Source organism: Paroedura picta, chromosome 7 (genome assembly GCF_049243985.1).
Source record: "Paroedura picta isolate Pp20150507F chromosome 7, Ppicta_v3.0, whole genome shotgun sequence".
In the NCBI taxonomy this organism is placed as follows: Eukaryota; Metazoa; Chordata; class Lepidosauria; order Squamata; family Gekkonidae; genus Paroedura; species Paroedura picta.
In genome coordinates this window covers 37,124,119-37,143,827 of record NC_135375.1, presented here as the reverse complement: position 1 = coordinate 37,143,827, position 19,709 = coordinate 37,124,119, and the positions used below count along the sequence as shown (strand labels likewise).

General features: G+C 41.7%; 1 protein-coding gene across 3 annotated transcripts in view; it reads right to left on the bottom strand.

The window, feature by feature from the left end:
- The window catches only part of XRCC4 (X-ray repair cross complementing 4), a 115,971-nt gene that overhangs the window by 28,283 nt on the left and 67,979 nt on the right, over window positions 1–19,709 (bottom strand). For all 3 annotated transcript variants that reach the window (XM_077347527.1, XM_077347529.1, XM_077347528.1), the window contains one exon: window positions 17,842–17,986. In XM_077347527.1, coding sequence (XP_077203642.1) covers window positions 17,842–17,986 — 145 coding nt within the window. The remainder of the gene's footprint in view (window positions 1–17,841; window positions 17,987–19,709) is intronic.

The window sequence follows — 19,709 nt, the reverse complement described above, 5'->3', positions numbered from 1 at the left end:
TTGGTGGTCCCCGCCGCCCCCCCCCCCCCGCAGTAAGAAACTTCCCAGGCCGTAAGCAAATCGGCAAAAGCGCCCGATTAGCTTGTGGCCCGGCAAGCTTCTTTTTGTGGGAGGGGGGGAGAGGGAAGCAGGGCTGCGCATGTGCGTTTGCGGCCGCACATGGCACAAATGTGCATGTGCAGCTGCGCAATTGCCCTCCCCACCACCGCCGGTCTGCAGCCTTAAAAAGGTTGAGGACCACTGCTCTACATCACCTCTGTAAGGGCGTTCCAAAGGACTCAGGTCAGCACAGAAAAGACCTGTGTCTTTGCTGTGGCCATGCAAACAGTCCCCAGAGTGTGGGATTATGCTACCTGAAGAATGTTGGATGCAAGGGGGTATACTGGGAGATGTGGTTTAAGAAGTATGACGGCTCTAAGGTATTAATGGCTTTAAAGGTAATAACCTGCACTCAGTAACAAACAGGCAGCCCTAGAGCTGATACAGCACTATAGTGTTCTGTGTTCCAAGTGGTGACTCTAGATTGCTGTCATACTCAGAGGCAACTGAAGCCTCAAGATATTTTCAAAGGTAAATGTATATAGCATATATTACAATACAGGCCAATCTGGAGTTTACAGCAGCATGGATCAATATAAAATCTGGATAAGGGAATCAGTTTATAAGCACAATTTAAGTGAAAGAAGGCACTTTTAGCAACAACTATCACCTACTTTTCTACCTGTAAAGCCAAATCTAGGTGCACCCCCAAGCTCTTTATCTACCTTGTAAAGTTGAATCTCATGTACATCTGGTTTTTCCAACCAGTATCACATCCATATTAAGATTCAATTTGTCCATCCTTGGTCACTTGACTATATCCTCAGGACACTGGACTAAGACCATCACAGCTATCTTTGGAGCCTTAGACAAATTTAAAGCTGGAACCATCAGCATTTTGGAGAAATCCACTCCAAAGCTCCTGAAGATCTCAGCCAATAGTCTTATACAGATATTAACAAGTATTGGGGAAAAAATGGGCCCTTGGAGTACTCACATATCAGCACCCAGTTAGCTGACTTTGTGTCTCCTATGGTTACTCTTTGGGCCAAACTAGATGTTATGGAGACCACAGGTACTACCTGTAGCTGCTAAAACCATTTTAGAGACAAATCCAGTCATTTAAAAATGCCACATGGGCCCAGTTCTGATTAGGCACATGGTGGGAATAAGGGATATCACCATACCCTCTTCAACAGTGCTGGTATAATGTCTAGTTTGGCCCTTCCTTTCCTGCCAACAAGAAACAAGAGCAACCAATAAAGGGTGGTACCTTTTATCTCAAAAACTGATTGCAGCTGTTCACCAAGATTTCAGTTGAATGCATCAAGTGCAGTGTAACAATATCAATAGATTTTCCTTATTCAACCATAAGCAAAGATCAACAACTCAAGCCTCAATTGCCATTTTTGGCATGAAAACCTCGAATAAAGACAGATTGAAATTAATCAAGGACAGATGTTTGATAAAAATAAAAATGTCTGTGGTTGCTCTGCTCTCGTGTGTTCAGTCACCTTGTCCAAAACTGTAAGACTGTATACAGGTCAATAATTGCCCACATCACTCTTATCCAAAGATGATTTCCTAAGAAGGGGCCTAAATCACAGCTCCCTTTAGCTGTGTAAGGATCCAGTGTACATAACCCAAAGTACTCAGAGAAACCAACTTGACACTGTTCATGGCATAATAGTTGCCATCAAGAGCTCCAGCATAGGATCTGCTTCCAAACAGGCCTAAACAGACTGCTGAATACTGCAATATAATCCAATAATCTTGACCTATCCAGAGCTGAATCTGCACTGAGTTTTTATTCCAATCCCATGTTGATCCAATCCCTGCAATCTACACTGAATGTGATTTCCATTTTGATTTTGGGTGATTTTAATTTTTCATCTGCAACAAGCATGATGGATCTGGAGTGACCCTACCTTTTCCCCACAATATCCTGGAGTGGATATAACCCTCGATATTTGAAAAATCAGCATGAGTAAAGGTGCAGCTCTCTGCTTTTTCCTGAACTCCCCCCCCCCCTCCGTTCAAGAAAAGAAAAAGGCTCCTGCTGTGCTTGGCTCTCACCCACCCTTCTGAGCTCCCCTAATCACATGCAGAAAACTGTTCTGTTTCAATGGGGGGGGGGATAGAGGAAGACCCAAGTTCAAATCAATGTGAATTCAACAGGATCCACAATGGAATAAACAAAGTAAGTACAGATTCAGCCCAGGTTTATGTGCTTATTAGGTTTTTAAAATGTTATATGAACATATGGATATCCTATGCCCTCAGAGGAAAGAAAAGTGACTGGGTGGATTGGGAAAGACAGAATGATTTCAGTTACTAGCCATGTTCAAAATCTGTGCTGGGCAGAGCTTTTTATTACCTGAAAAGAAAAAAATAATTAAATTCAGAAATAATGTACTAAAGTTCTTAATCGTCCATATATTTTCTGGTGCCTGGTTGAATCTGCTTCTTTTCAGTTTGATGAAGCTTTTTTTTTAGGGGGGTACGAACGGGACTCAACAAATGCATTCCTGAGAAGGAAAAATTTGCTGGGATTTCTACCAAATCTGATTTGGTGTTCTTGTCCATAATATTTCCATACTTCCTCCCTTCTAATTGAAATAGGCAGAGAGGATCCTTTTGGTGAGGAGTATAATCCCTGATAAATCTGACTCCTGTTAAAGCTTTGTAACTTTCCTATGGTTTGCTTCTAGTCTGAAAACTGTTTTAGAAATACTTTTAGGCTGCCTAATATTGTTTGATTCTGTCTTCGTGCCTTGTTTTATTACTACTAATTCTTATGGTTTATTTTATTGTTTTTATTTGCTTTGAGAAGCTCTGTCAGAGAAGTGATTCTTCCACTCCCGTTAAAAGGGGCTTTTAAAAAAATCCAAAAAACCAAATGGAAACAACAAAGAAAGACTTGCACATTTAACTCTTTTGACAGTGAAATGAAGTCTGGGAATCTTGCCAGACCTGGTCCCTAGACCCAAAGCAGAGGAACAAGTTCCTCAGTAATGCGAAAAAAGCTTCCTGAGTTTAACAGCAAGTAACTGTTTCCATGTTTTATGTATACTGGGGCAGAATATTGAGTTCTTAGGATATGTAAGCCTTTACCCCCCAAAAAGGCAGAAAGCAATAGAGAACCATGCTTCCTTTCCCCAGATGTCTTTAAGCCAATGAGTATGGTGCAGTGTCCTCTAGAATATTGGACTAAGAAGAGCTGTTTTCAAATGACTACTCTTCTATAAAGTTAACTTTGTGATCTTGGGCCAGTTATCTCACTTACTGCAAGCTACCTTGCATAGGTGCTGTGAGGGTAAAACATAGGAAGAGGTAATAATATATGCTACAACCTGAGCTCCTTGAAGGAACTATGGGGTGGGGGGAATGCACTTAATCAAATGACAAGTATTTCCAGAAATTGTAGAAGAAACTTCAAAATATAACTTTACTTACTGGACACCATGTTCTGCTTTGCTGTTTAGATCTAAGCCCAGCAGAGATGGCAGTCACACACGTTCACTCAATATGCAGGGAGGGAGAGCGGCACATGAATGCCTTCTTGGGATCTAGTGACTCAATAGGACATCCTATGTATAGCTTGTCAGGTAGCCACATAATTCATAGTTCCCTGTGATTCATATGTCTTTTGGTTTACCAACGTAAGTTTCTTTTAAAAAACAGACAGATGCTCTGAAGACAGTTAAACCAGTATTCTACATATTGAGATTCTTGGTAAGTAATAACACAGCTTCTATCTTCCAGTTCTTACTCTTACTGGAAGCACAAAACATGAGGCAGTGGAAGCATTCCGTCATGTAGATCATTAAACTCAGCTGCATGCCAAATTCAGCAAAAGCTAGGGAATTCTCACATTCTCTTTTCAAAAAATCAACGGTGACTACTCCTGTGATTTATTTTTTTTGTACTTATATTCTGGAAAACTTTTCGACATTCAGATTACCCCACCTCCCAACTACCAAATGCGTTTATTAGGTATTTTAAAAACGCATTTCATCAACTTCAATAACTTTGCCAATCCTGCATCCATATCCTAAGTGAATGCACTGCAACAAGATTCTTAATCTCGGTCCTGTGCTGATAAACTGTGCCCTCAGTACTTTGCTTCAGTACTTTTAGCATTTTTCAACCACACCGAGTCTTTCTTGAGAAAGGGGGCTATAAATGTTGGAAGCAAACAATCAGGATCACCTATTCAATGCTGAATAAATGACTACTCTTCAGTGTAAAAAGAAAGAACCATGGGGAAAAATATCTGATGCCTGAGGCTAAGCACGGTAAATAACTTCCAAACACCCCCTAAGCAGGACTGCTCAGAATCCTACTCAGATCTACCCAATGGGCTTTACTTTCAGAAAAGTAGTCTTATGATTGCATCATTCCCATGTTATTTGGATTTATTAGTATAAGTTTCCTACTGGACCCAGCATGTTCAGTAACAATCTTTTGCTTTTAACTTTAGCATTGTAGTTGTGGGATTTCAGAAGAAAATTAGTAAGAAGTGGTAAATGTGAAATGTATCCTTTGATAAATAGCCTCTGAAAGAGCTGGGGACAGGGGCTAGTCAAATGCATGAATTGACAGGTAATTCAGAATGTGTGGCAAACAAAAAAATCTACATCCATGAACTTTGCAAATCTCTTTTAATGTACCAGTATTTTATTTTATTTCCAAGCTCTTAGAGATGAAATATTTGATGATATGACTCAACAAGGATGATGAGCTATGAATTAAATACAATTTCAATTTCGATGGCCAATTTTTAAGAGGCTAACAGAGCACTAACTTCAGTTGTTGTAGTTGAGTTTCTTTGCGGTATTTCATTCCAAGCTCTGATGGATTCTACCTACTATTAACTGGGCAATTTCACAGCACATTAGCCATAGTCAATTATGTAGGTGAGCAGCCTTATTGTAACCCATATGAGTTTGCCCTTTTGAGAAGTAACAGCAATGAACAAGACAGACTTTCTCCAGAAACAAATGTTCTACCAATGTGATCTCTTATACATCTGATCTTATTTGCCAAAGAATGTAACACAAAGATAGGCATTCAATGTAACAGTATTTACTTCATTCTCCAAGGAAGTGGATTTTAATGGCAATGTCCATATTCAGTACTTCACAGAACCAGATTATGGATTTTTAGATTATTCATATTTGTTAAAATAAAATCCAAACAAAAAAGTACTAAGAGTTACTAAAACACTGACAGATTATCTAAATTAAAGCAAAGTGAATTGGAGAACGTCTTGTCTAAACACCTCAAATGGATTATTTGTACTCTAACAAATGAAAAAGATTGCCAGTAATGACAAAAAATCCTGCAAATTATTTTTTCTTTCCCCCCAGCTGTTTAAACTTCAATATTTTATCAAACAGCAACCATAATTCAATTCTAGATGTTTACTGTTTCCAAAGCTGAGTTAGTAGCATATGTGCCACAATTAACTTTTTAATAAAATACATAACATGTTTTAACTGTTTTTGTTACATGGCCCAATAAGTAAATCATTGGGTTAAAAAAGCATATAGCCAATTATCCCGTGTTTCCCTTTCAAACAATCCCCCCCTACATGAATAAGAATTCCTGCCTGTTTTCTACATCTCCAAGAACACCCAGTACTTTCCTAGTCAACTTAGGTAATCATTTTGTGTATTATAACACCTTCATAGAATTTTTAGGTAGTTGACATTGACTGATTGCTAATATTGATCTTTGGATCAATAAGTCATTGGGATTTCAACAGGGAGATCTCTTTTTCTTTTAAATTTATGCCTAAGAATCAGCTTCCCTTAAAACACCGTACATTTTTACAAATAGTCTATATTGATGTAGGGGCCAAAACTAGTTAATGGTCAAAAATATTACAAAAATACTGCTGCTTGTTGGTGGGGAGTCTTATCTTGCAATACTGAGACAAAGAGATCTAACGAGACCTTATTTTCCAGCTAATGTCTGTAAATGACAACATCAGCTGTTGTTTCCTGGAATCTGGACACCTTTGAATTGAGCAAAATTAAATGTTTCATGTTTGCCTATCTTCTTGAAATTCAAACATATACCTTTAGAGTGTCAGAGGTAATGTTATGCTTATCGCAGTGAGTTACTGACTTACTGGACATCTGTACTCATACAAAAATTTTAACAAGCTGCCTATCTCCTGCAATTATTTTTTATGTAGTGCTTCCTAATTCAGGAAAAGGATTTCCTTCCTACCTCTTTCTTCTGTATCTTCCTGCACCATCACTTTATACCATCTGCATGTAGGAACTGTAATACTTAGAATGTGTAATATACTCATATGCACATTAGACACTGGAAAAAGAAGAGAAAGGCAGGAGAACCCATAAAGAAGACAGATGCTTTCTGCCCATTCATTAGCTGGCTGGCCAGTGACAGTGCTGCAGTTAAATCCTTAGCCACATGATAAATGGAAGAGAAGAAAAAGATGAGGAGATAGAAAAATGAAGGACAAGGGGAATTATCTTTAAACCGCCCGTGGCGCCACGGGCGCCACGGACTATATAATTCGCTAAGGGGTCTGAAGGTGGGATTAGTCCGTGATGAGGAAGGGTCCGGATTGGACCCTTCCTCATGACAGACAATCGGAGGGACCAATCGGCAGGCGCGAAGCGCCTGCCGATTGGTCCCTCCGATTCCCAGCTCCAGCAACTGCGAGCCGCGCACAGCGCGGCTCGCAGTTCCCCCTGACCTGACGCGGCGAGAGGCGCTTTGCGCCTCTCGCTGCGTAAGGCCGCCGACCCAGGGAGCCCCCGGCAGTCGCGCGAAGCGCGGCTGCCGGGGGTTCCCTGCCGCCTGGGGGAGCTCCCGGCAGTTCCCCGCCGCCTGGGGGTTCCCCGCCGCCTGGGGGAGCTCCCGGCAGTTGCGCGAAGCGCGGCTGCCGGGGGTTCCCTGCCTGGCGAGCAAAGCGCCTCTCGCCGCGTCAGCCCGCCCACGCCGAAAGAAGCTTGGACCAGCCTGCCGGACCACCACCGCCGCCGCTGCCTGCCGCCGCGCCTCCGCCTGCCGTTCCGCCGCCGCCGCCCGGCTCTCCCCGCCCCGCCGCCGCCGCCGCCGCCAACTGGCCAGGCCCGCTGGCCAGCAGGGGAAGGAGCAGCGGCGTCGGCGGACAAGCGCCGGCCGAAGGGGACGCGCAGGCGGCCGGCAGGAGCAGCAGGAGGAGGCGGCGCCGGAGGAGGACCGAAGCCCCGGCTCGCCGCCGCCGCCGAAGGACCCGCAGACCACGCCGAAGACCACGGTAAGGTCCTAGCGCCCGCTGCATTCCCCTGCAGCGGGCTTGATTACTAGTCTCATATACAATCAGAGTTTCAAAAGCAGAATATAGGCCTGTAAGATTCAAGTAGTCTCTCCTTCACTCCTGTTTCAGTAGTAGTAGTAGTAGTAGTAGTAGTAGTAGTAGTAGTAGTAGAGGTGGGTTTTATATGCCACTTTTCTCTACCAGGCATCTCAAAGCGGCTTACAATCACTTTCCCTTTCCTCTCCCCACAACAGACACCCTGTGAGGTAGGTGAGGCTGATATTATTACTTTGTCAGAACACCTTTATCAGAGGCTGTGACAAGCCCAAGGTCACCTAGCTGGCTGCATGTGAAGGAATAGGGAATCAAACCTAGCTTTCCAGATTAGAAGCCACTATTCTTAAACACTACACGAAGCTGAGTCTCAGCTTCAGTGTTACCTGAATGAAACATCAGCCCTGATCCATTGTCTAAAAAGTGAAGGACAATTTGTGTGGGAGAGGGTTTTATCCCTTTCTTCTATATAAAGCAATATGCCACCATTCAAAATAAGGTAGACATTCCAAACAGGTTATGACCCACTTAATATATTCACATATATATTATATATGTATTCTTACAGCCATCTATATTGCCTTTTCCTGACAAATGGGTCATCTGTATCCAGCCTATTTGTCTCCATATAAGACACTCATCTCCTCCAAGCAAGTAGTTTGAGAAATGTACAGTTCTGTTCCCAAAGAGGGATGTGGTAGACCAGGTAGACTCTGCCTGAAGCTGCAGACAACCACTGATGGACCAATGGTCTGAATCAATATAAGGCAGCTTCATGAGTGTTCATCCACTTATTCACCAAAACTGAACTGTTAAAAGAAAAAAGTTGAATAAGAAAAGAAAGGGGGCCTTGCTCCTTGGTTTTCAGTAAGCCAGTCTGAAGGGAAGGAAGGGTGGGAAAAGAGATCATACTTTTGAGAGCCAGTTTGGTGTAGTGGTTAGGAGTGCGGACTTCTAATCTGGCATGCCAGGTTCGATTCCCCGCTCACCCACATGCAACCAGCTGGGTGACCTTGGGCTCGCCACGGCACTGATAAAACTGTTCTGATCGAGCAGTGATATCAGCACTCTCTCAGCCTCACCCACCCCACAGGGTGTCTGTTGTGGGGAGAGGAATGGGAAGGCGACTTTAAGCCGCTCTGAGCCTCCTTCGGGTAGGGAAAAGCAGCATATAAGAACCAACTCTTCTTCTTCTTTTTTGTCAGCTGGCAACTTCCCTGATTTTAACAATATTCCTGGCTAGGTCTGCTCTGTTCAGCCCCCTGCCTGAGGCTAATCTTGACACCCTTCCAAAACCCAGTTCTCCAATGAATCTACAGGAACAACTCATTTGTAGCATTCAGGGCATTTTGCATGATAGTTCAGTAAGGGAAATTGTGAGCCATTGATCATCAGAAAGCAAGAGCTTTCTCTTGAAAGGCAAAAATACTCCCTCAGGGCTAAACTAATCTTGACTAGAACAATGTATACCAGATGAACCCACAGCAGTGAAAACATTTACTTTAATACTTATATTTTATTTATGGCAGGGTTTGGGCTTTCATGAGTCATTGTTCACTTCTTCAGTTTCCATCACCCAAAAGTACCAGAAGTAGTATCTGTAAATATCTTCAGAACCAAATATTGGCTTACCTGAAGATTTCTTCTCTTCAGTGGGATGAGGTCCTCCACAACTAGTTAGGTCATGCCTCTGCTTGCTCCAGACAGGGCTATGCAATTTTTATATGCCCTTCCATGTCAAGGAGGCTGACCCTTCCTGACATAAAATAGCCAAATCTCCACAATAACTACCAACTACTAGAAGCATTTCACTTCCTTTAATAAGAGAAATAATTACATATGAATGTTAGACTTCCAAAACCTTCAGCTTTTCAATCAACATTTTCAACTCACAAAACAAAATGCAAGCAGTGGGCAAAAACTTGGAAGACTTTGCCCCACTGAAGAGAAAGTAAGCCATTATTTCATTCTCTTTCAGTGGGAGAAGTCCTCCCCAACTGGTTAGATAAACAAAGAGTGGGTAACTCTGACCTAACACCTGTTGCAGTAGTCTCCCAAAGTCAGTCTCAATGTCCATTTTATAATGTCTAACAAATTTGAGAAGGAAGATCACATGGCTATCCTGCATATTTCTTGAATGCAGTTGAAACTGCTGCTGCTCAACCCTTGAGATTCCTATGTTTGTTTTATGCAAAGCCTAATCCAGGTTGCTGTTGTGGCTCTGAAAACCCTAATGCCCAACTTTTTCATACCATGAGATGCAAACGAAGCTTGTAATAATGTTTGTGCTCTTTTAATGTAAATCTGGAAGAACCTCCTTACATTTTGCTTATGCCAATCTTTCTCTTTTGGAAGTGAAGGATTGGAGTAGAAGGAAGGAAGGACTATTGGTTGGTTCAAATAAAATATGGAGTCTATTTTTGGAACAAATGAAGGATCTATCCTAAGTATCACTGAGTTTTTTTTATAAAGATTCACAGGTCCTTGCTTACTGAGGCCCCCAATTCCAAAACTCTCCTGGAAGATGTTATAGCTATGAGAAAAGCTACCTTCCCGAACAAAAAACATTAATTTTGTCAAAGCTAGTGGCTCAAATGGTTGTTTTATTAGAGCTTAAAGGACCTTGAAGAGTTTCCATGTTGGAAATCTATGTTGTACAGATATTTCCTTATATGACTATTTTTGATAAACATTTGAGACCCTTAACCTCTAACATGGCTGCCATCAGGCACTTTAAAGTATTCTCTGTTTTTCCATGTAAAAATTTAAGAATATCATGATATGATGGCTTAAGCGGGTTTACTTTGTTATTTAATGCCTACTTCCAAAAGTGTAAATTCTCCTAGTTGCCAGGCATCTGGCCTGAAAAATAAATTCTACAATCTCCCTGGAAAAGCCAGATTATACTAACATTTCCTGCTCAATCTCAAAGCTGTCAATTTCAATGGAGAATTCTCCATATTATGCCTGATAAGCCTTCCACCAGTCCCGCAGAGACACACAGTTTAGCTTTGAAACATCCAGCTGAAGTAACATGGCTATCAGAACTAGAAGGGTCAGCCTCCTTGACACCAGAGATGTGACCTAACCAGTTGTGGAGGACTTAACCCACTGAAGGACAAGTAGTCACTCATGAAAGCTCATACCCTGCCACAATTTTTGTAAGCCTTTAAGGATGCTTGCTTTTTTCTACTGGCACAGACAGACTAACAGTTACCCATCTGAAAGACCAGAAGCAATTTGCTTAATGTGTGGAAAGGCAATGACAATATTCTTCAAACTGTATATTTTTGAATGACAGCTGTATTAGAGAGGCAGTCAGCCGGGAAACAATGTTTCCTCTTTTCCCTCATATTTAGTGCTAATTTTCTATGCAGTCAGTCCCATTAAAACCAGCTCAGAATACTACAGGAGCATAAAATAGGCATGTATAAAACAAGAGGTCTTCCGGGGGGGGGGGGGTTCTTTTCTTTCTGTCATTGGATCAAGAAAAGCAATGCAGATTTTTGTCTACTCTTTGACCTGTTATGTCTACAATTTCTTTACATCACCTTAAGAAATAATAAAAGATACTAGAGGGATGACCAGCATAGGATATATTCGTTCAGGTAACTTCCCCAACATATAAGCACCAGCACTATTTTTATATCTGCAAGTGATTGTCGACAGATTTGTCCTGATCCAGTATAACTGGTGATAAAAATATTTTGCTAAATTTTACTCTTATTTAAACACTTGCAGTGAAATAAGGAACAATAACAAAGAGTATTATTCTTTTATGGCCTTCCCTCACTAATAGTTATATGTGCATATGGTTGATCGCTGTTGGGTGAAAGGTACAGGTTTCATGTCACGCCCTCTGATCTGGTATAAGGAGCTGAGATGAGGTGGAATCTGGCATCTCTGTTGTCAAACAAAGTTATGAACATGAGGTAAAGCAGGGATGAAGAAGAAAATACAGTTCTTCCCCCATCCAAAATTTCAAAAGCTCACACTCATGGGTGACAACGATCTTCTTACATGACAGGGAATATATCATGTAAGAAGATCATAGTCTGACAAAGGGTGCTTGCACTCAAAAGCTCACGCCTTGAATAAATCTTTGTTGGTCTTAAAGGTGCTACTGGACTCTGATTTTATTGTGCTACTTCAGACCAACACGGCTACTCATTTGAATCTATTCATGGGTGAGTTAGTTTTAGTAATACAATTCATCTCCAATGGTTTTGTATGACTGAGACTCAAAACTGAGAAACTTGTAAGAAAAATCCTTATTCAAAATGTTGTTTTAAACTGGGTGTCCCCTCCTGCAACAATGGCTATACAGAAAACACACTCTGGAGATTGTTAAAGATGTTTAAATTACAATAAATTAATCTTTTAAAAGGCCAATGACATGCTAACATGTAGCTTTGTAGAATAAAATAATAGCTTTTTTAAACAAGGGGCTACAGTGTGAACTTCATACTCTCATTGGGCCATGAAAAAGGTTGATGTCTTTTAAAGTGGCATCTAATTTCAGAGAGTTAAACCCTTCCAGTAAAATATTACTTCATGTGAGACAGTAATGCCAACGTCTGCATGGTCCTCTGAGAAAGCTGAAATTCAAGATAAGCCAAAGGTTTTGCTACTTGAATCACTAGTTGTAGCAAACCGCATTTTAAACAAAGGTTGAATTCAGTGTTTAAAAATGTGAGGCGCAGGCAATAAATTAGGCAAAAGAAGAGATATCGTCCCAAGGGAATTCATGATGCACCGCAGACTTACCAGGCTTTTAAAGAGGCAGGGGGTTATCAAATGAAAGGTTGTTTATGTCCGCAACACATTTTGAAGAAAATCCTCAGCAACTTTAGCAAGACATTTCCCAAGGAGATAATATACACGGCTGAAAGGAGGAGACACACACAGCATTGCACTTAAAATTCCCAGGACAGTACCTTGGTAGCGAAGGCCAAGGTCACATCCACAAAGGAGAGGAGATGCTAATTTTCATTCTCTGGGCTTTACTTGCCTCTAAAAAAGGGTTTCTGCATTTGTGCATGCTTCTAAACCACTCTACTTCCAAAGATTAACTGGCAGAAGCCACGTAAGAGGAGACAGGACGTTTTAGCTACTATCAGAAATCCTCTCTGATTCCTAGGCAGTACCTTTCTCATGCATAGTCAAAAGTTAGCAACTGCAAGAGATTTATTATTCTTTAGTATTGTCAGTGAACTAAGCCAAGGGGGCTCTTGAGGGTTTTGCCAGTTGGTACGTTGGCATGAAGATGATGCTACAGTCTTTTTGCTACTTAAATACCCAAATTTTACCAAACAGCCAGAAATATGTAGCTTTATCAAACAAATAGCTGCATGACCCTGAAGGACTCTTCCTAACTACCACATAGCTCTGGGACTATGTACCAAGTTCCCTATGAATTTTGCCACATGGGATTTTCCTACTTCCTACTTATCTTTCAGCATACTAAGACCTCTGACACATTCCCAGATAAGTCAGGGGGGAGTGGCAGAACTCTCCTCCTCTCCCATGCATTCTGCAACTGAAAGCGCTGTTCAATCAAATAACTGCCTATTTGTATTTATTTAAAATATTTATTTCTTCGAACTCAAAACAGCTATATAAATAAAAGAGAAACAGCCTCCAGGTGGGAGCCTGTCCGGGTTTGTCCAGGGCTGTCTGGCCCTGGAACTTGGGCCAATCTGGGCGCCCGGAAAAGCTAGGCAATCCCGGATTGGGCCAGTCCCCACCAGGCAGCCACACATGGCTCACCCACACTCGCAGCCACACACACGCAGGCCGCAGAGGGTGATGCCCGCCTGCCCGGCCCTCTGTGTGGCAGCTGTGGTGCCGAGGTGGCAGCACTGCAGGAGGCAGCCCCATGATGGTGGTGGCACCACCAGCAACAGCGGCTACAGCTGGGACATAGGCAGCTATCTCCTCTGTGCCTTGCCCGCACAGTGCACTGCATGGTCAAGGCAACAGCGGCAGCCCAGTGGCGGCGGCACACACAGGGTTGCCTGTTGCATCCCTGTGTGCAATGGGCCTTGTGGCTAGTTAATATATAAAAATGGAAGTGATATTGTTTTTAGTGAATGCAGGAAGGAACCTATTTTGGTGAGCCATTCTGAAAGTCTAGTTCTTCCACAGAAAAAGTCCGCAACCTGAGTATTGCCAGAGGGACAGTTCAAAGAAAGGGTACCATAAGGAGAAAGCTATCTGAAAACTGTGTGTGGGGGGGATGCACTTAGAGAAGTTTGATAAATAGGATACATTTTCATCATTTATCTCAAGCTCCACATAATCACAGACCCGCACCTCTCAGTTTTTATTTTTAGTATTTTGAATCTTCAGATTTTTGGACAGGGTGTTTGTCTTCATTGAACCCCTGAAAGGTAATTTATTACAGCTTTTCCAGGTATTGAGAACAGACTAAAAACAAATGACTGACACAAGGTCTTCCACTAACCTTTGTGACAAGAATGAGGACTGAAGTCAGGTTCCCAAGCCAACATTCCAATGATGCCACACTAGCTATGTGTAGGCCTTAAAATGCTGCAACTTGGTGTGAGAAAACCACTGTACAAAATAACAAAACCTTCAAAGAGGATCAGGGCCCTTCTAAATGCTATGTTTGCTACTAGGGCTATGCAGTCATTACATATGAAAAGAACTAGAAGTCATATTTTTCTGATAAAATGAAGAGGTTGAGAACAAATGAATGAATGGCATTAATTCCTGCCTTCCCCCCTCCTCATTTTCTTTGTAGCTTCTAATTTCACATTTACTGTACACGCAAAGACAGCTGTTGTTGGCCAGTCTTTCAATGGCGGCAGCAACTTATTAGGAAGCTGGATGAGGAGAAGAGGCACACGCTATCTATGCATACCCCATCCCCTTGAATATTGTTTCCTAAAGTGTCTCCATGCAACCTGAAGAATGCAACCTTTGATACAGTGAAGACTCCTCTGTACAGGCACACTGAGGACTCCATGCCCCAGGGTACACCAAGACATGGTGCCTGAACACATGGGAAACTGCATGAGGGATACCAAGGAAAGCAGATGCTCTTTTCCCTACCTGCTTGCCAATCTGAAACAGCTACCGGAATCTTAGTCAAAAGCAGCTGTTGCCATCTCCAAAAAAGTAGCTATAGCAATGGGAACCAGTGAAACAAGAACAAATGAAATTCTGTGAACAGAAAATCTCATAGACTCACTAAATAAGAGCCAGTTTCTAGGAGTAGTTAGATTATAGAACTAGGATCCAGGAGACTCAGGTTCAAATCCCCATCCTGCCATGGAAACTTGTTGGGCCAGACACACATTCTTAGCCTAACTTCCCTCACAGGGTTGTTGTCAGGGTAAAACGGAGGAGAGGACAATGAGGTAAGGTGATTTGGGTCCCCTTTGGGAAGATGCAGATGATTTTAAAATATCATTTTTTGGAGTTTGCCAAATCTGAAGACTTTCCTGCCTACAAAGCAATTACATATGTAGAAAAGGGGAACTGCTTTGACAGTGTTCTTTTTCCATTGTTTATTATTTAAGTCTTTCTTTAGTAGCTAAAATCCCTTAGAAATTGGTGAGCACAGCTAAACATACCTGCTAAGGAGCAAGAGACAAAAAATAGTGGTCAGCAACTTCAGCAACAGCTTCTTGCCCTATATACTTGGCCAAGTTCCCCTGCAGCTTTGCCTGATTCTTAAGAGCAGCCCTTCAGAATTCTCAGCAGGCACAAAAGACTCCTATCTTTCGGATAAGCAATATTCATTGAAGCTGCAAGAATTACAATGAGGGAGGATTAAACTCTTCTGTGTCACAGACTAAGGTATATTCATCTAAAGATTTCAGCAGACAAAATACTGTTGCAATCTAGAAATGCAATCAGTTTTACAGATGGGGAACTGATCTTAAGAGCCATTTGCCCAAGACCACCCAGACAGTCCAGGGCAGAGCTGGGATTTGGACCTAGGTTTCTTGGGTCCATATCTAACAAACAATTAACTGGACCACACTGGCTCTCAGATCCAGATGCAGTATGAGTCATGACCCTGTAAAACAGACCAAAGATTCTCTGCTGTAGCTAAGTAATCCCGTATATTTCTCGGCACTTAAAGGGCTTTCTGAGTTTGTATGTAAAGTTCAAGCTCACTTCCAAGGTTCCTGATTTATTAATAAAGGGAGATAGAGTAACAAAGGCCAGAGCTGCAATCTCAAAAAGCTTCACGGCTTCTCAAGCGCTCCCTCAAGACTCTTTTAACCCCACATCTAGGACTTGTGTCTCCAACTAGCACTCTGGCCTTACTAATGTATCCAAAGAGGCTACTGGACATAATTTGATATGTATAAATTGTTCCCTTGACAACATAAAAAGGCTGCCTAACCACTGTTATTCTATTCAGAGTTGTGCCATGATGCCTGTAAACAAGTGACAGATGCTACAATGGAGAAGGTATAGTGAAAGCAGAATGTGTAATGTGTATTTTGTTTGAGTGAACCCTTAGCATGAAAGGAGCCCTTGACATCTCTTGTATGATTTGCAACAGTAAAGGCTTTCTAAACGACGTTTGGATTTTTGGGTTAAATTGTTTGTTTCTATTTCCCTAAAAATTAATTTACTTCATAGGTATCAGGGTCAGCCCTTTTCAGAAGCTCTACACAGGCATCGATTCCCTTCCACAAAGACAATTTACAAACAGCTTCTCAATACAAGTAAGTTTATTTAAAATACTACCTTGCAATACAGATCCCCAAGGATGAGGTCTTCTGAACTGCTTAAAGCATTCCTACCTTCAATTGGATTTACACTGCTTAACGTTATACAGGATTTCAGTCAAGAACTCAATTGATTGTTTATATTATACACCTGGTATTTATCTTCAAATGTAAATTTTATCTTTTATGTGCTATGTAGTATGAACTAGAATGTAAATACGAATGTCAATATAAACTATCAGTATGATAATGACCCCCAGCTCTTTAATCAGCCACCCCAACTTCTTCCCATACATTTTTGTCAGATGTTTGGAAGAAGTGACAGACAAAGCTGGCTGAAACTCAACCTCTCCTAGATGAAGATCCTGTGGTTTGGTAGGAAAGGGCTGGAGCAGGAAGCATGTTTCCCCAGCCTGGACAGAGTGCAATTGAAGATCTTGCACTTAGCCAGGAATCTGGGTGTGATTCTAGATGCCTCCCTTACAATGGAGGCTCAGGTCACCAAAACAGCTCAACTGGCGTTTTTCCATCTATGCTAGCACCCTATCTGGCCCTGGAACACCTTGCCACAGTGATCATATGATGATAATCTCCAGGCTAGAATTCTGTAACTTACTCTACGCAGACCTTACTTGGCCTTGGACAAGAGACTACAGCTTGTGCAAAATGTGGCTGCCAGGGTTCTCACTAGAATACTTTGGAGAGTCCAGTATCCAGCCAGTGCTGTGGTAGCTGCATTGGTTTCCAGTTGAATAACAGAATAACAAACGTTCAAGTTTTAGTTTTAACCTTCAGGGCCATTCATAGTCTGGGCCCAGTGTACTTGAGGGACAGTTAATCTCCCTATGTCCCCCGCAGGGCTCTTCACTCTGGTTCACATAGGTTGGTGAGCCCTGGCCCACGTGAAGTTCCCCTGCCTGTGGGAATGAGCTCTTGGAAGAGCTAACGCCGTTTTGCAGGGTCTTTAAAATAGAGCTTTTTGCCAGGTATTTGGTTAAGGTTGGGAGGGCAGAAAATCTTGCTCCTCCTCTAATGTCTGGCAAATTGGAGGAAGTGGAGGGGGGGGGCTTTGTTGTGGGATTTGTAATCACAGGCTTATATGTATTTTGGTTTACTGTGACCCAAAGAGATTTACCTGGAGATTTGAGGAATCCCACCACATTTATAGAACCTATGTTCTAATACTGACTAATCCTATTGATTATTAAACATATGGATTTGGTTCAGAACAAATTACTATTAAGGCAGTTACACAAATATGTGTAATATTGGGTACAAATGTGGGGTACAAATATGTCCATTTATCAGATGTGGGATGAGCACTCCGTAAATGCAAAGATAATGAGATCAGACAACCTGTGGCTTCATTATGATAGGATTTTTTTTGAAAGAAAATGAAGATTTCTGGGCACAGAATCATTGAGCTATAATTGCATAATTCTACTTTGTGCCTGGCCTAATTGCAGAACTGAATTTCAAAATCCACATTTGGTCACCAAACCTTTATAAATAAGAGAAGCTGCTTGCAATACAACACCAAAGAAGCCTTTAGAGATAATGTCCTACACAGGGAAAAGAACATTATTGTCCACTAGAAAATTAAGGGATAGAATTAGGGGGCTGAATAATCATATTTACTACTGCTACTAGCAAAAGGATAACCAATGACTGGCTTTAATGACAGAGCCCTAGGATTTGATTACCTATTAGGAAAGGCTCATTTATCATAAATATTTATAAAATGGTTCTAACCTTTCCAGTGCTGAAGTTCGGTCCTTATATGATGCCACTTTTGGTTCCATACACACAGATTCTTGGGTCCGTTGTCTCCTCTTTCTGCTTGGTGCAACATCAGTAATATCTGGACTGTTAAGCAGTGAATCTCTTCTGGGTTTTGCTGCAACAGGAAGGGGAAGGCGGTGGGAGTGGGAGAAATTAAAACCAATATATTATCTTTCTTGATAATACAGATATATTGTAAGTCATTTGTTCCTGGATATATAAATTCCAGCAGACAGAAGAACACATGCAGGAAATGGTGACCATTGCAACTCTACCTGTATTGCTCCATGACCTGTTAGTCTCTTCCCTACTGTTCCAACACATCATTTTATGCTTACTTCCCACTTTCACTAATCTCTGTTCTTATCTGTCTTCAACATGTCAAGTGGAATCATCGTTTACAATAAATTAATATGACAGTATAATTCATTCCAGTGACAATCTTTGTGTTGAACATTGGAAGATTTTAACCCAGAATTCTGGATCCTGAGCACATAAAAGAATACACTACGTTGCAATTAGTGGCTCAACCCCATTCACTTAACCTGTTGGCTGGATCAACTTTTTAAAAAAGCTATTTATTTTAGAGCATGGGCTGTGACTGGAAGAAATTAAAAATTTGCTAGAGAAGACAAAAGGAGATTCGTTTTCCAGATTTGCCTGCCTTCATCTCCAAACCAGCTGCACAGCACACAATGTCATTTTTATTCCTCCCTAGGTACTCATCTTTAAAACAGGTTTGCTTTTTCCCATTACTTTTGCTTGAACAGGACCATACGATTGGCCCAATATTTATACCTCTACTAATGCCACGTTTAGGAAACATTAATTCAAGATTTTGAAGGCAGATTGTATATTTCCTTGCTAAATAGGGACTACTGACCTCAGTGGGACTTGCTCCCAAGCAAGTGTATGGCCTTACTTATTAGCTTCATTTTTATCCTACCCTTCTTCCGCAGAGCTCAGGATGACTTTAATTGTTCTCACACTCCCTATTATTCTCACAACAATTCTAAGCTGACTTTCCACTATCACTCAGTGAGTTTCATGACAAGAAAAAAGTGAACTTAAATTCTCACAAAGGTATTTTAATTATCCCCTACTTAGTCAGCATCATCTAAACCAGTGGTCCCCAACCTTTTTATCACCGGGGACCACTCAGCGCCTTTTACTGAGGCCCGGTGGGGGGGGTAGTTTACTCCTCTACTCTCAACCACTGCCCTAGCGCTCTCTGATCGCTGTGGTAATGTTTAAACATCCATTCAAAATAAGATACAGACACGCCACAACAACGAACATAAGGAACATTTTATTTTCATGGAAATTTTAACTCATGACAATGACAAATCAATGGGAACCCTGAGCTTGTTTCTCTGCAATGAGATAGTCCCATCTGGGAGTGATGGGAGACAATGACACCCGAAGTGTGTTGTAAAGGGCCAGGGGGGATGAAGTAAAGGGCTGGGGGGGGAGAAGGCGTCCTTCGGGGCCCACCTCCAATTAGTTGAAGGACCACATGTGGTCCGCTGCCCACACGTTGGGGATCGCTAATCTAAACTACCTCCTTCCTTCCATTTCTATATCGCTCTCCCATGAGGCTAAGGGCAATTTGTACAAAAAGCAATATATACAGAAAATATTTTGAAAACTATGCATCAAAGAGAGTCTATAGGTTAAATAGTTTAAAAGGAAACTGCCTTCATCCAGAGATCCTGGCATGTTCAACTTCATACATAGCTCTGTTGTGTATGTGAGGATCCACAGGTTTAAATGAAATGAGCATTGCTAATTCAGACAGCTGAGCAATATGTATGCAATGGAACTTCTGCAGTCCAAAC